General features: G+C 39.2%; 2 protein-coding genes across 2 annotated transcripts in view; one reads left to right on the top strand and one right to left on the bottom strand.

The window, feature by feature from the left end:
• The window catches only part of LOC137995496 (DNA ligase 1-like), a 461965-nt gene that overhangs the window by 30515 nt on the left and 416450 nt on the right, over nucleotides 1-15000 (top strand). The window lies entirely within an intron of this gene.
• LOC137995264 (uncharacterized) overlaps nucleotides 5992-15000 on the bottom strand; it is a 19021-nt gene continuing 10012 nt past the window's right edge. Inside the window, exons 2-5 of the mRNA XM_068840865.1 lie at nucleotides 14687-14787; nucleotides 11391-11681; nucleotides 9915-10029; nucleotides 5992-8851 (exon numbers count right to left, since the gene is read on the bottom strand). Coding sequence (XP_068696966.1) covers nucleotides 8385-8851; nucleotides 9915-10029; nucleotides 11391-11681; nucleotides 14687-14767 — 954 coding nt within the window. The 5' untranslated portion in view covers nucleotides 14768-14787 and the 3' untranslated portion in view covers nucleotides 5992-8384. The remainder of the gene's footprint in view (nucleotides 8852-9914; nucleotides 10030-11390; nucleotides 11682-14686; nucleotides 14788-15000) is intronic.

Below are 15000 nucleotides of genomic sequence, written 5' to 3'. Positions count from 1 at the left end.
AAGGAGCGCTTACCGAAAAAGAATGCCTAGAAGCACTCAAAGATATGGGAACGGAAGAGATCCCTGGGACTGATGGTTTGCCAGCTGAATTTTATAAAGTATTTTGGAAGGATATATCTGCCATCCTTATTAGAGCTCTTAATTATACGCTTATACAATACAATACAATACAATACAATTCATACTGAATTGACCGCTCCCCATAGAGGCTTTTCAGGGCCAATAAATCAACGAAACAACAGAACACAACAGCTACAACTGTTAAGAATCCCATCTGGCCGGAGGGAAACCAGTTGGCTATTTACAAGTGCAGCTGGGAAGTTGAACCAGGGACTACCAGGATCAAATTCAACGAGTGGCCAGAGCGGGCCTTGAACCCGGGTTCTCCGGATCTCAAGGCAAGCGCCCTAACCACTGGGCCACACTACTTATGAAGCTGGACAACTCTCGGTAACTCAAAGAAGAGGAATTATCAAACTCATTCCTAAGAAAGACGCAGAACCATTCTTTATCAAAAACTGGAGACCTCTAACCCTTCTTAACTGCGACTACAAAATAGCGGCAAAGACGATTGCTAATCGCTTGAAACCTTCTCTTCCCAATCTCATTAATTATCACCAGACGGGTTTTATAAAAGGTAGATTTATTGGAGAAAACATTCGCCTTATTGATAGTATCATTTGCTATGCCAAAGAGAAAAATATTCCAGGATTACTCTTGTTATTGGATTTTGAAAAAGCTTTTGACGCGATAGAATGGTCTTTCATTAGAAAAACTTTTCAACATTTTGGTTTTGGTAGTAGCATGTTAAAGTGGCTTAATCTTTTTTATTGCCGCCAAGAAAGCTGTGTTTTGAATAACGGTTGGGCGAGCGATTTCTTTGAAATTCAAAGAGGTGTAAGACAGGGTTGTCCTCTCTCACCTTATCTGTTTGTTTTGTCAGTTGAAGTGCTAGCCAAGGCAATTCGGGAAAATAAAAGTATTAAAGGTATCTTCGTGAACAGTAGAGAAATCAAATTAAGCCAGTATGCAGACGATACAACACTCATACTTGACGGTACAAAGGAATCTTTAAGGGCGTCTCTCAAAACGCTGGATGATTTTTATGAAGTGTCTGGTTTGAAACTTAATGATAAAAAAACGGAAGCCTTTTGGATTGGAGTAAACAGTGGGAATGATGGAATATTAACTCCTGGAAGAAATTTTAAATGGCCTAAATATAAAGTTAAAGCTTTAGGCGTCTGGTTCTCAAGTGATCCAGAAGCAACGGTAACCTTGAATTATAACGAAAAACTGGATAAGGTTAGAAACGTTTTAAGCTGCTGGAAATATCGCAGACTTACCCTAATTGGAAAAATTACAGTCCTAAAGAGCCTAGTAGCTTCCCAACTTGTGTATGTGCTCTCCCCTTTACACACAAATGAGAAAGCTACTAAAGAAGTAAATAAGCTATTCTATTCATTCCTTTGGAATGGAAAAGGAGATAAAATTAAGCGAGATATAATTATTAATAATTACCCAAATGGGGGTCTCAAAATGATAGATATACAGGTTTTTAGTAAGTCCCTAAAAGCTACATGGATTAAAAAAATATTTAGATGAAGGAAATCAGGGGAAATGGAAATACTTCTTTAATCTTGAGCTAGAGAGACATGGAGGTTCAATAGCACTCACTAGTAACCTAAATAAGAAAGACACCATAGAGAACCTCAAGATTAAAAACTGCTTTATAAAGGAGACTCTGTTAATCTGGGCAGAAGTTAATTTTGATGAACACATAATGTCTGAGAAACAATTTCTTGAAAAAAGTTTATGGCACAATTTACTCGTAAGAATCAATAACTGCCCTATCTTCTATCGAGAATGGTTTGACAAGGGCGTCAAGAAAGTGAAACATTTGAAAGATGTCTCTAACAATTTTTTAACATTCGCGGAAATGCAGCGCAAATACAGCCTTAATATTTGCCCTCTAAAATATTATGGCCTTCTGTCTACTCTGAAATCCCTTTGGAATACATGTAAAAACAACTATATCAACAACTGTGACTATGAAAGCTTTGCGGCCAAATTAGCAAAATGCCAAAGTGCGAACAAGCTGGTTTACACTAAACTAATTTCCATAAAATGCACGCACCCAACACATAATCAACAGAAATAGCTAAAAGACTGCCACCAGAATGATGTTGATTCAATTAACTGGCGGGATGCCTACCAACTAGCCTCTAAATACACTAAAAGTACGAAAATTCTTGAATTCCAGTACAAATTTTTGCATAGACGAATAGCAAAAAACGACTTCCTAACAAGAATTGGAGTAAGGGACAACCCAAACTGCTCCTTTTGTAATAGGGAACAGGAGAAGCTACTTCATCTCTTTTGGGCTTGTCCTAAAGTGGCCTCTTTTTGGCATGATTTAACCGTAAGGCTAACTTTGCTCCACATTACTCCTGAACATTACACAATAGACCCACTCGTCGCTCTCGGTTTAAAGCCAGATTCTTCCAAGAACCATCAGCAAATCAATTTTTCCTGCCTTCTAGCCAGGAATTATATCTGGATGAGCAAAAGAAAAGAAACCGCACCAAAAGTAGAAGGCTTCCTACAATACTTGAAATCAATTTACAGTATAGAGGCCAATGCACAAAGCGCTGTTCCCAAAAAGTGGAAATCTTTGAACTCATTATTTTGGTAAGCCTTGTCTTTTAGTCATCAGTGTCTCTTGATCCACTGAATTTTCTGGCTGTTTTTTTGACTTTTGGTACATATGCTCCGCAATCACTGCCTTTCAAGTAATAAAAACACAAAGTGCTTCGTATATATTAGCACCCTATTATAACTGGAAGTTAGTGTAGTAGTTTAAGTATTGTATTGTATTGTATTGTAAGTAGAGTGCGTATTTGTAAAAATGAAAAAAAAAAGTCTTACACATTCCACGGCTTGGAAATCATAGCTTCATCTCTATTAGATTCCGCAAGTAGGCGACAAGGTGCTCCAATTTATTCCCACCCTTTTGGGAATAAATCGGGACCAAATAATGGATTAAAAAGGGATATTAAAATAATTGTTGAAGCTTTCTGGCAACAGGAGATATTTGACTTTAAAACCTTCAAGTATTTGAATTTTTCAAAATGTCTCATAATACACTCAGTTAGTTGCCTTGGTTGATTGACAAGCCGTTAATCAAGCTGACTGACACTTGTTTCTTGCATTCACTAAAAGTGTGTACACCCTCAAAGCAATAGGTTAACTACAGTTGTACTGAGAGCTTCATATATTTTGCCTAATTTAAAGCAATTTCCTTGGTAAAAGTCTAATAAATCCGGGTGGTGGCATATCTTCCCCCGAAAGATCCAAAACACAAACCAGTTTGTCTTTTTAGTTTTGGGGTATACGTAGACCCGGTTTAAACTGGCAAAATTTCATGAAAATTGGTGAGATGGCATGTAGCAGCCATGCCTCGTGCTCTCGTGGATTCACTCTTATAAAATGGGTTTGATTGAAGCTAACGCATTGTCCTAAAACGTGTTCTCGGAAGGACAACCACATTTTATAACCTATGATAAATAAATATGTTGATAAAAAAAGTTGTTTAAGAATTTAAAAAGAACTTTCATAGTCCGGCAAACACAATACTTAAATACAGTCGTGTATTTCGTGCAAGTACGCATTTCTACGTTCCATACGGAAGACAAATGACTGATAATGTCAAATATATATGACTTATAATTAAGCGACCTCTGAACTGGTCAGAAGGGAGGGAGATACGCCAGTAAGACAGGGATCTCTCACATATGGTTTAGGGACCGACATTTCTCCCCTCCCTGTCTAAAAGTTATCTTCGTTATAAGCGATCGGCGGGTTGAAATTAGCTCGGGGTGCATCGTCATGGTACGACGCTCTGATAACGCTTCCAGAGGTACCACTACCGGCTCAGATTTTTATCCTGCATTTGGTCTGCGCATGCACAAATTTCATAGACCACTAATAATTACTTTTCGTAAGATTCCTGACTTGCACGCGCGTGGAGGAGAGGAGCTTATTCAGTGCGCAGATGCCCGGCTTTGATTTGCTTGTCGTAAGGAGTTGATTTTCAGTAATTGAGAAGAGTTCTAAGAGCCAATGCATTTGGTAATTCCAATTTCGTGGAAACACCTTTACTTAGGCCCAGGAGAAGCGGAGATGCGCATTTAAAATGACATGATAAGATGGGCTTTTACTTCGTGCAGAAGACACACATGACGTAAAACAATAGAACAAAAATCGTGAAACAATTCTTGGTTTTCACATGACGTCACGACCGCCATGTTGGTGGCCCTAAACAAAGAAAAGGCGGCCATGTTGGTGCCCCGACCAAATCCTCCGGGAATTTAACTCTATTATTATGCAAACGCTTCCTTTTGTTTTCGTTGAAAAACATGGCTGTTGATCACGTGAGTGAAAACCAGCAATACCTAATCAGAATTCTAAATCCCTAAAGACCCCTAAAGCTTTTGTTAGGTCATGTGCGTCTTCTACACGAAGTAAAAACCATAAGATGAGTGGACATTTACCTCGCCGCTTCGCAGCCATGCAGGTAAATATCACTACTATTGCAATGCTTCGAAGAGATCAAATGAGAATTGCCATGACAGCTTCAGGCCAGAACCATTAACAAAGCATTTTTTTTAGTAGAGAGGAATTAAAAAGTTGACACTGGCTAAAAAATGTATTGATCTGGACGTTTCGGCTACTACCATTGCCTTCTTCAGCAAAGATAAAAATGCAAATGCCTAACGGCGTTCTTCTTGATATATGTACACGATGTGTAATCGGACTAAATCACACCTCGAAGGAATTTTTGAAAGCTTAACAAAAGTCTCTAGAGTATTCATAATAACTCAAAACGTCTTGATATGTTGTTGTATATGTACATTTATTTTTAACATGCCTGGCTACCCACCAAATATGTAAGGATTTTATCGACTATATGTTATTTTGCAGGGCGTAACGAATCGAAAATGTACACTAAAAAAAACCTGAACTTAATATTTAGGCCAACCTTCAAATTAAAACGCTGTCGTCGACCTGAGGTTAAGGTTTGTTAACAAAGACTCTTTAAAACTTCTTTACTGTAAAAGTATGTATTTTGTTCTAATATTAATATTCCAGGGTTTTCGTTTGAGGCCCGAGACTGGACGTTTCTTCAGGTTGTCTACCATTTCACGTCCGGTACTTTTATTCGAGAAATTAGTTGGCTTCTTTTTCTTTCTTTTTGGACTTAGGTATCTCAGGACAACACGATCTCTTCCTCAAATGAAGGATTATCCTTCAATGTCAGTTTGCCTTAAATGACGGTATTATCCTTCATTTAGATCACTTTGTCCCAAGACGAGTGGTAGCAAATTAAAAGAAAAAATGTAAAAGCAGCCCCTGGACAGGATTTGAACCCGCAGCACCCACTTTTAAGGAACTGTTTTTATCCACTTAACCATTAAAAAACAACTGACTAGAAAATGTGCCGATTATTTACCAAAGCTAATCAGTATATATATAAAATCATTGCTGAATAATGGTTAAGTATGAAGCTTGATTTTAAAATGGTTAGCTTTCTCTTGAAGTTTGGTAATCGACATTTTTCACTGTGTAAGCTTGCTTCTTAGCGGGAATTAATACACGTTTACAGCGGCACTTTTGGAAGAAAAAATTATTGACATTAATAAAAAATGACATTCTCGCAGTTAGTGATGTGGTAGTCTAGTTGTTAAGTGAAAGGGTTAATAATCACACGTTCCCAGGTTCGAGTCCTGCGAGTCCAGACGTTGGGGTTCGACTTAAAAAAAAAAAAAAAGTTCATTTCCCATGATCCCAATCAAGCTTTCAGTGTCCAAAATGAACGATAATACTTCACTTGGAAGAAAGTGACAATTAAGAATAATCCTTCAAATGAGGGAGGGACTTGGTTGCTCAGGAACCCATGGGCTGAAGAGACAAAAGACAATCACGCGCAATAAATTTTTCAAACTAACAAGTCACATTACTTTATTTTGCTTACTAACTGAACGGAATAATCGATCTGTTGCCATTTCATTCACCCGATAGGTTTAGTTTCTCTTTTTTTCTCTAATCACAAGAATGTAAACAGCATTTCGGAGTGTCACTTATAGTAATTTATAAGGGGACCCAGGCCTCCTTGAGGATTCGCTCCCGGGGCGCGTGTAATCGGTGTTATATTGCAACGGTGACATGAAGAGTCCTGTCCTGCACTTTCATTATCAAATCCGGTACTTTGAAAAGCTATCGAAAACCCTGAGATTCTTTATTCATGTCCAAGATATAAGCAAAACAACAACTCAGTCAAACATGTGCTATTTTTTTGGAAACCAACTACGCATGAGCAAGACTATGACGCAAGCTTCGATTATGTAACAATTGCATCATCATCAACAATATTATTATACTTGTTATTCTTATTTTTGTACCTTAACTTATGAACACGGAATTCTGTGCTGCGATACCCTGCAGAAACATTGCGAATACAATTTTATGATATATATTGTGTATCACTTATTGTAGCTATCAAACAAAAGGAGGGTCTCAATGGGGTTAACCCCCGTTAAGCATGAAAATGACCAAAAAAAAAAAAAAAGAACCGTTAGCCGTGATAAAAATTAGAGCATTAAGGGTAATTTTTTTAAATTATAAAAAGTGGGATACTTTAGGTAGTATTTTGAAATATTTAACTCCCGTGCTCTTCGTTCCCAGGGACTCTCTTATTACTCTTCTCTTTCCCAGACTCTCACGCTCCAAGGGAAGGAAAGAAGAGAGAACTTGGAAACAAGGCTGACCAGAACTGTCTGGCATCGATTAGTTTTGCTCGTTGCATGTTTCTAGCAGTTTTATGCCGCGCACATGCACGTGAAATGTGAGTATTATAAAAGGAAAAGAAAAGCCCATAGAGAGGTATAAAGTTCGCGTTAACAATTCATGCGATCGACCTACCATAAGTCAGTTTATCAAGAAAATCATCGACTTTCTGGGGCTGAAAGATTAGGCAAAAAAGTTCGGTATAGGTTCCTTTGACGTAAAATTGTATCGCCTTGCAAAAGTCGGCCAGAAGGTTTAAAACTACGCGATTTCCACGAAGCTGCAGTAGCTGGATCCTATATAGAATTACCTTTCCTGATTGGGTCTGATTGTGAAAGCGAGTTGAACGGTAAGTTATTGAAAATACATTTGAAATTTTTACACACATTGCAACAACATAAGTAGAGAATCTACATGCCGTGTCCCATTTTAAGCACGAGACTTTCAGTGCTTTACAATACGCCCAAGAGTCTATCAAACGAGTCAGTAAATGGGCCGCAAAATACTGTACCCATGCATTTATCGTCATATCACCGTGTACCACAAGCGGGTATGTTGCTCGCTGATTTAAACTTTATGACTCCACTACCTTTTGAAACACTCCCAAAAAATGACGAAGATGCAATGCGGGATTGGCTAGACAGCTATACCGCCCAGTGAGGCAAAGGACCGTAAGAAGTAAGACAAACGATAAGACAGGAGCTTTATCACCAGTGTAAGCAAAACGAGCAGTGTGCACTGCAAAAGTGTGCTTTGCAACTGACCAGGTCAACACAGCGTTATCTGTCTTTCCCGAGACGAAGGAGACCCAAGCGGAGGTGGCAGAGGTCATACTGAGAGGACTCTATAACATTCGTATCAGACAGTGACATTCCTCTTTTTATTCTCGCGCCGACTCCTTCTGGTGCTACTAATAACCAGGTGGAGGAATACAAAAGTGACTCAGATGAAAGCGTTGGAGTTGGGGAAGCAGAAGACCTTTTTTTATCTCTAAGCGCGCAATGAAAAGGTCTGGAAGACAAGTCAAGGCCTGGGCAAGGTATGACGCGTGAACAACACAAAATCGTGAGTCGCATTGTAATAACCAATGACTTAAACTATTCAATATGTCTACTGAGACATTTAATTGTTTCCCACATAAGTTAACCGTGCCGGAAAAAAGATAACCGTTAGCCATGAAAAGTCAAATTATTTAACCGTCAGCCGTGAAAGCTACTCCCATTGAAACCCTCCCGAAGGAAAAAAACACAACCGCTAAATCATATACATTTTGTGAAATACAAGACGTAATTTTTGTTTTTTTTTGCCTGCACCAGTTATCGAATTTTTTTTCACACTTTTTACCTTTGATATTATTATTATCTTGAAAGCAATAAAGGGGGCCGGAACTACAAACTACTTAAAGGTGTGATATGGTAGAGAACAAGAGACTCCAAGGTCCAATTCTTACATTACATTTTACTTCATTTGACTTTCGCCTAATTTAGCTCAATTGAATTTCCTTCACATCGCTTTAACTGACGCCGATTCCATTTACTTCATCACTGGCGAAAAGCATACACATCAGTGCAGGATGTACCGTCGTTGTCATCCTCGTCTTTTCCTGCCAGGTCTTCACCATACCAGATCCTTAACTTCTGACCAGCGACCACAGACAAAGGAGTAGGAGTGGAATTAAACACAATCTCGGGAGAGTTTCGATTGAAACCAGGGAGTGTGTAGTAAAAATGAACATCCAGCCACAGTGAACCGCTTAGGTTTGCAGGAAAAATACGGATGTTATTTTTGTTAGTAATATGAACATTTATTAAATTGCTGTGATAACTGTCTGCCATCAAATCGCAGCCCCACTTAGTGTTAAAGGCTCTGTGGGAAGCGCAATTCACATATCCTGAGCGATGGACCAGCTTCAAGCGGTAAATGTCTCCTGGCTTGTGGATCTCGAAGGTTCCGAATGGATCACCCTTCGCCCCAAAGCACACTGGGTCTACATTTACCTTCTGCCATCCTACGGAAAGGAACAGAGGAGGATTAAGTTGTAAAAATAGCGATTCAGACTCATGTTTAATGTTTACGCACACACATAGGCACGTTGGCAGACAGAAAAAGGTCGATACGGGATTTCTACTCAACTTATTGATGACTGCAGCCCGAGAAGGTCCTCACAGGCTTTTTCAGTATGAGAAACAATCGCAAGACCATGCTCATAGCTATCTGTAAAAGTGACTTGTTTGAGAATCAGGTGAAACACAACTAAGTCGTTTACGGGAGAAATGCATTAAACACATTTGCCTTAATGTAGTCCGAGTCAGGTTCACCCAACGATAATCTTGAGTCAGCGGAAATATGTGTTTGGGAGAGTCAAACTGTTCTAAGAATTTTGGTTCTACGTTGCCAAACAAATAAAGATTTCTTTACTAAAACCTCTCCGAAGAGATTCGTAACCAGGGGCAGATCTAGGGGGAGGGTACAGGGGGTACGCTTCCATCCCCCAGCCCGGAGATGACCTGAGGCTTCCTAATAGAATTGGTATTCTGCAAAACAAAAAAAAAAAAACAAAAAAAGTCACCAGTCATCTACGCACTTCCGTAGTGGTGCACCCCTCCTAAGAAAAATCCTGGATCCCCCCTGGTAACCAGGAAAAAGTAGGCCCTTACGTTTTCTGAAGGGAAACTTTTGCAATAAAGGTCACCTGGAAGTTTCGGATGAGCAAATGGTTCAGTTGGAAGTTCTTAGAAGGTAACGTTCAGCTAGCAATTTCTGAAATGAAGATATCGGCCCTAAAATTCTCGGACAATACAATTTTCAGCTAAGATATCCGAACAGATCAAATTCTTCCAGGTTATAAAAACATCTCTTTTGACAGTCTTTATACGTTACAAGGAGCCTAGAAATGTCTCTCAAAGGCTTTTTTCTTAATTTGCTCGTTGGGTGCCCTTGTCGAGTCTCCTCCGTAAGGATGTTTTGGGTGCTCTTGTCAATTTGTAAACGATTTTAAAATGAATTGCACCCTGTCTCACTCCAGTTATTCTTTCGTCCTCAACTTTGTGCAACAAATTAAACACCATTACCATGCTCACAGTATGTTCCATTGTTTCCCTCACCACATTGGCACACGTATGAATTTGTGTCATACAGCGGACGACATGTTCCACCATTTTGACAAGGAAGGCTTTCACATGGGCTCTATAAGCGAAAACGATTGTTGAGAAATGTTAATGTCAATTAATCTTATGAAACATTGTTATTTTGTGGGATCTCGAACGAATATCTTTAACTTAAGTCTTGCAAACTGTCTGTGGAATAAAAACCGACTAGTTTTGTGGCCCGGCTAAGAACTCAACTAAGAAAAACGTCAAGGCTACAACAGAGTTCAATATCTAAATAGTAAGATATTGCTAAAAATGTATCCAACCTAAATTTGGAAATCATTTCATCTCTCAGATAGCATGCGCACTATGATTGGCTAATTTAGCAGGCCGGATTGTACAGTACGGCCCGCTGTACTGCAAGTTAAATTTGAAGTTTTGATACAACATTTTCTAGCAAATTTGTCGTGTTGTTTATGGGAACTGAATAAACTTGGGAAACTGTTTGAATATTGCAATCAACTATTTCACAAAGCCAATAACATTTGTTTATTTATTTTTCAAATTCTTACGCGTGCCAATCATTTGTTGCAGTAAAACGGTTCTGCTTGATGTCAACTGGTTTCCTTTCTTGTGCGCTTTATCACCTCAGAAGTCCTTACTATGTACTTATATTTACTGAGTGGTGGGTGGTGGTGGTGTAAATAACTTGGATATGTAAAAGCGACGAAATCCTCTAAAATCGCATTGCACGGAGCAGTTTATGTTCCTAGCAGGGCCTTGCGGCTTTTTCCGGCGCTGCTCGCGCAAATGCGTACGGCCGTCATACGGCGATTTTCCCAATAGTCTTACAATGAAAGTGCGCGCGGGGCCGTACTGGCCATAGGATAATGTAAGTTATGGATCCTCGCTTTTTCCCCGTTGGCTTATGATCCCCTCTCTTCTTGCTTGGGCCAGAAACCAACGACAAAAAACTAGCTCCGTAATTTAGAGTAGGGACGTAGAACTTGGTTGATAAGAGGAATGCATTTCAAGCTGCATGTATGTCTAATGCTGACGTAAATTATTAGTGGTTGTAATGGCCTTAACTAACATATTGTATAACGCCAGGTTGTTACAATCTTCCGATGTCAACCACGTAACTTTGAAAGATTGAAGGAACACAAGTAAGAAATAATGCATGAATAAATAACAGAACCGGTTTTCGTTTTCTGTGGAGCGCAAAAATTTTTAGAACGATATATACGGCTCAAAAGAACCCGTGATTTTCTTGAGGCAGTTAAGTAGATTTTCTATTAACTCAGCCTTATTGGGAGATTCTGAGAATGGTACCATAGTTATTATTATTTTTGTCTAAAAAGGACACAGTCAACAAAGGACATTTTGTTAAGCGACCGGTCAAAAGCGTTGAGTCATTTAGAACCATTTTCTATTACACCTATCAATTGAGGAACCCACCGGAATCGCGAAATGATGGAAGTCTCTGCTTGGTACAAAACTGTTTGCGTGATTGTACTTATCTGACGCCAGGAGTTGACACAAATGTCGATCAGAGTTACTGTCTGCCGGTAAGGTGGCAAAATTGAAGGAGAAACATGACATCTTCTGGAGACATTTGAAGGCACAGTCCTTGTAATCCGTAGCATTATATGAAGCCAACACTTGGGAAATATTCAGCATTTGATGAAAAAAGTTCTGGAAGTTTGCGTACTTTATATGTTGATATTCGCCACGTTGGAGCTGTTGTGCCTGAAACAAGAAACATCTAACATTATCGACGATATGTGTCGTAAAATGCAAATCAACAGTGTTAATTTCTCGTAGATGGAATATACCCTGTTAGAAGCTAGTTACGAAGCTTCTCGTTTGCAGTGAAATTCGATCAATGATCAGCTAGCAATTTCTGAAATGAAGATAAAATTTTCGGACACTTCAATTTTCAGATAAGATAACCGAACAGATCAAATTCTTCTAGGTGATAAAAAAATCTTTTTAGACAGTCTTTATACATTACAAGGAGCCTAGAAACATCTCTCAAAGGCTTCTGGCTTAATTTGCTCGTAACATTACCTTCTAAGAGCTTCCAACCGAGCCATTTGCTTATCCGAAACTGCTGGGTGATCTTTTTTAGTGCCACTAATTGCAAAAATACCCCTTCCGAAGACGTAAGGGACTACCTTTCCCTGGTTGCGAATCTTTTAGGTGATGTTTTAGTAAAGAAATCTGTAGCTGTCTGGCAACGTAGAACCGAAATTCTTAGAATAGTTTGACCCTCCCGAACAGATATTTCATCGAAGATTATCGCTGGGTGCCTCTGAAGGTACTTTAAATCTACGGTCACAAGCCAACAGGCAAGAACTAAGTGATCCGAAGCCTTAGTATCCTTGCCTCAGCAGACGAAGCAACTGAGAGTAATTATACAAATGTTAATTGTTACGTGTACCGTTAAACTGTTTGTTGATGATACTAAGATCTCTCTTGTCAATTGAATCATGTCAATGACACACTAGCGCTACAGTCGGACCTGAATTCTCTGGAAAACTGGACAAAAGTACACACTCTCACAAAATGTCAAACACAGAGTTAAAGTCATTCAACTCATAAAGAGACCTTGGCGTTCATGTGTCGAGAGACATCTTAGTCGGATCGTGTGGCCGATAACAGTAAACAACTGAAGCGAACAAAGTTTTGGGCCTACCTAAGCGTACACTTAAGAGTCAGAACAAGGATATCTTCTACTTGCTTTGTAAGTCACCGGTAAGACCTATATTAGAATACGTACGTTCTGTATGGTCTCCATACTTAGTTAAAGACAAATTAGCGATAGAAAAAGTGCAACGAAGAGCATCAATGATTGCTTGCTCTTGGTCAGAAGCCACGTGAAATGACTTAAGATCGACGCAAACTGAAACACACTTGAACACCGAAGGAAGTACCTTTCTTTAGTAGAATGCTATAAGATTGGAATAAGATAGTGTTTGGATTAAAACGGCCTGAACTTTAATTTGTTATTTTTTCGAGTACTGTAAAAAGTAAAAACACTACAGGCTAATCATCCATACAATATCCAAACAAAATTGGCAAAAATTCAGTGACGCTTTTCAGTACTTTTTCTTTGTAAGAATTGTTACAGACTGGAATAATTTGGCGAACCACCTATTAGCCGGACGTGACAGATTCAAACAAGATTTGAAAACGTGGATAAATGTGTATTGATTCAGTTTTTTTATATGCAATTTTACAGATCCTACGCAAATGTTGTTTAGGTAAACACTTTTTAGGTTTAGACTTAGTAACTTAAAGGGGACCCTTAATAGGGCTTATCTTTCAAATACAGTATTTGAATAAAGTATATTATTAATGGAAGTCATATCATATCTGAAGCACGAGTGGTCGTGAGAAGGACTGTTTAGGTGACATTGACTGACGTTTCGACAACCTGACCGGAAGTCGTCACCAGAGTAAAGGGATTTAATTATTTGTGTAACGTCATTAGATAGTACAAATACCTTGGTCGATGATGTGATAAGTCAACGAAGTCGTGACATTATTGGTCGACTGTCAGTTGAGCAAAGCTGTCATTGGCTGTAAAGACTGTAGACAGTGATTGGTGCGTCTGCATCTGTCTACGTCTTACATGTCTGTACATGTGTTGTTAGTAAGTCGGTCAATGTGCTGACGTCCTTGATAAGTCGTTTGTAGGGTGCTCGAAGTTGTAGGCATCAGATTACAGGTCACTGTTCTAATTTAGTGAACCAGCTTCCAGTACGATCCGTTGGTAATAATTAATACGGTATGTAACGCATTCAGCAGAGTCCCAGTCGATTTTGTAGTCTGTCTGTACATGCTGTGCAGAAATGTTATTTTTGATGTTACTATTTGTCGTCCCTTGTTTTTGTTCAGCCAGTGTTGCGTTTAGACTTCTGCCGGTCTCATCGATATGAGTGGCCTGGCAGTCGCAGCATTTGATCTTGTAAACTGCTTCTTGTCTGTCCTAACGTTCGTCAGTAGTTTTTTTCACTTTGATGGGTCTCCTCATAGTTAGCATGCTAGTTTGTTACTGGCGCTCGCTTAAAAGGGGAGTTTCTGCAACGGCTATAGGTAGTTGTGTCATGCATGTAAGCCATGATGATGGGGCCGCACCAGGTCGCAACAGCTGGCCATGGCTGCCATATGGCCATGGGCATGCGGCTGAAGTACTAGCCAGACCTCTTGGATGGTGTTTGTCTGGTGCGCTTTCTGTAGTTGTTTTCACCCGGATTAATGTTCTTATCAGGTATTAAAACTTTCGAAAGTTCCTAAACTTTTGCGTTGTATTTTCTGTGCTACAAATCCCGCTTATCCTTAAAATGAAGTCGTTTCAAGAAAAGGGCCGAGCTCTTCCAAACTTGCTAAGCGGTGGTGCTGCCATGAGTTTTAGTCACAGGTAACCTAGGGTTAACCCAATCACTGGGCTTCGAAGCAATTCTGCCCTTAGCAGCGAAAATCCGTTGGGAGGCCAGTTAAAATGACGACGTCATGAGTGAAACGTTTGTTTTTATATGTCATAAGAAAATGCTTCACGTACGGTATCCAATTTTAGCCACATACATTATCCTTCTTCTTGAAAGCAATGTAGTGAAATCAGCTAATTTAAGGATAAAATGTAATTTTTCTAGGTTATTTTGGAGCCTGTTTTTATGAAAAAAGAGTATCAATAATCAAATAATTCAGTGAGACCTTGTGTGTACGCAGTAATATCCCGAAACGCTTACCTCTGAATACTGCAAGTCAACAAGATTGAATACGCTATATAAACCAAGTGCGAGCCAAGCAAAGGATATCGCAGGCCTCATTGTCTCGGCTTTCAGAAACTCTACAAAATAAACGCTGCTGTCAAGAAATGATTTATAATATGACACGTAATCTTACTCTTAATGAAATTTTATTATTTTTTTCTTTGGCTCAAAGTAATAGCTGCAAAACACAGATCATTCATTTTGTATTAGTTCGCATCAGCGATGGAAGCAATCGGACGTTTTCATTCGTCGGGTTCATTTTTAACAGTTGAAAAGCCAGAATGAAAGGC

The sequence above is a fragment of the Montipora foliosa genome, chromosome 1 (genome assembly GCF_036669935.1).
Source record: "Montipora foliosa isolate CH-2021 chromosome 1, ASM3666993v2, whole genome shotgun sequence".
Classification (NCBI taxonomy): Eukaryota; Metazoa; Cnidaria; class Anthozoa; order Scleractinia; family Acroporidae; genus Montipora; species Montipora foliosa.
The sequence above is the reverse complement of the archived record's forward strand: the minus strand, read 5'-3'. Positions and strand labels throughout refer to the sequence as shown.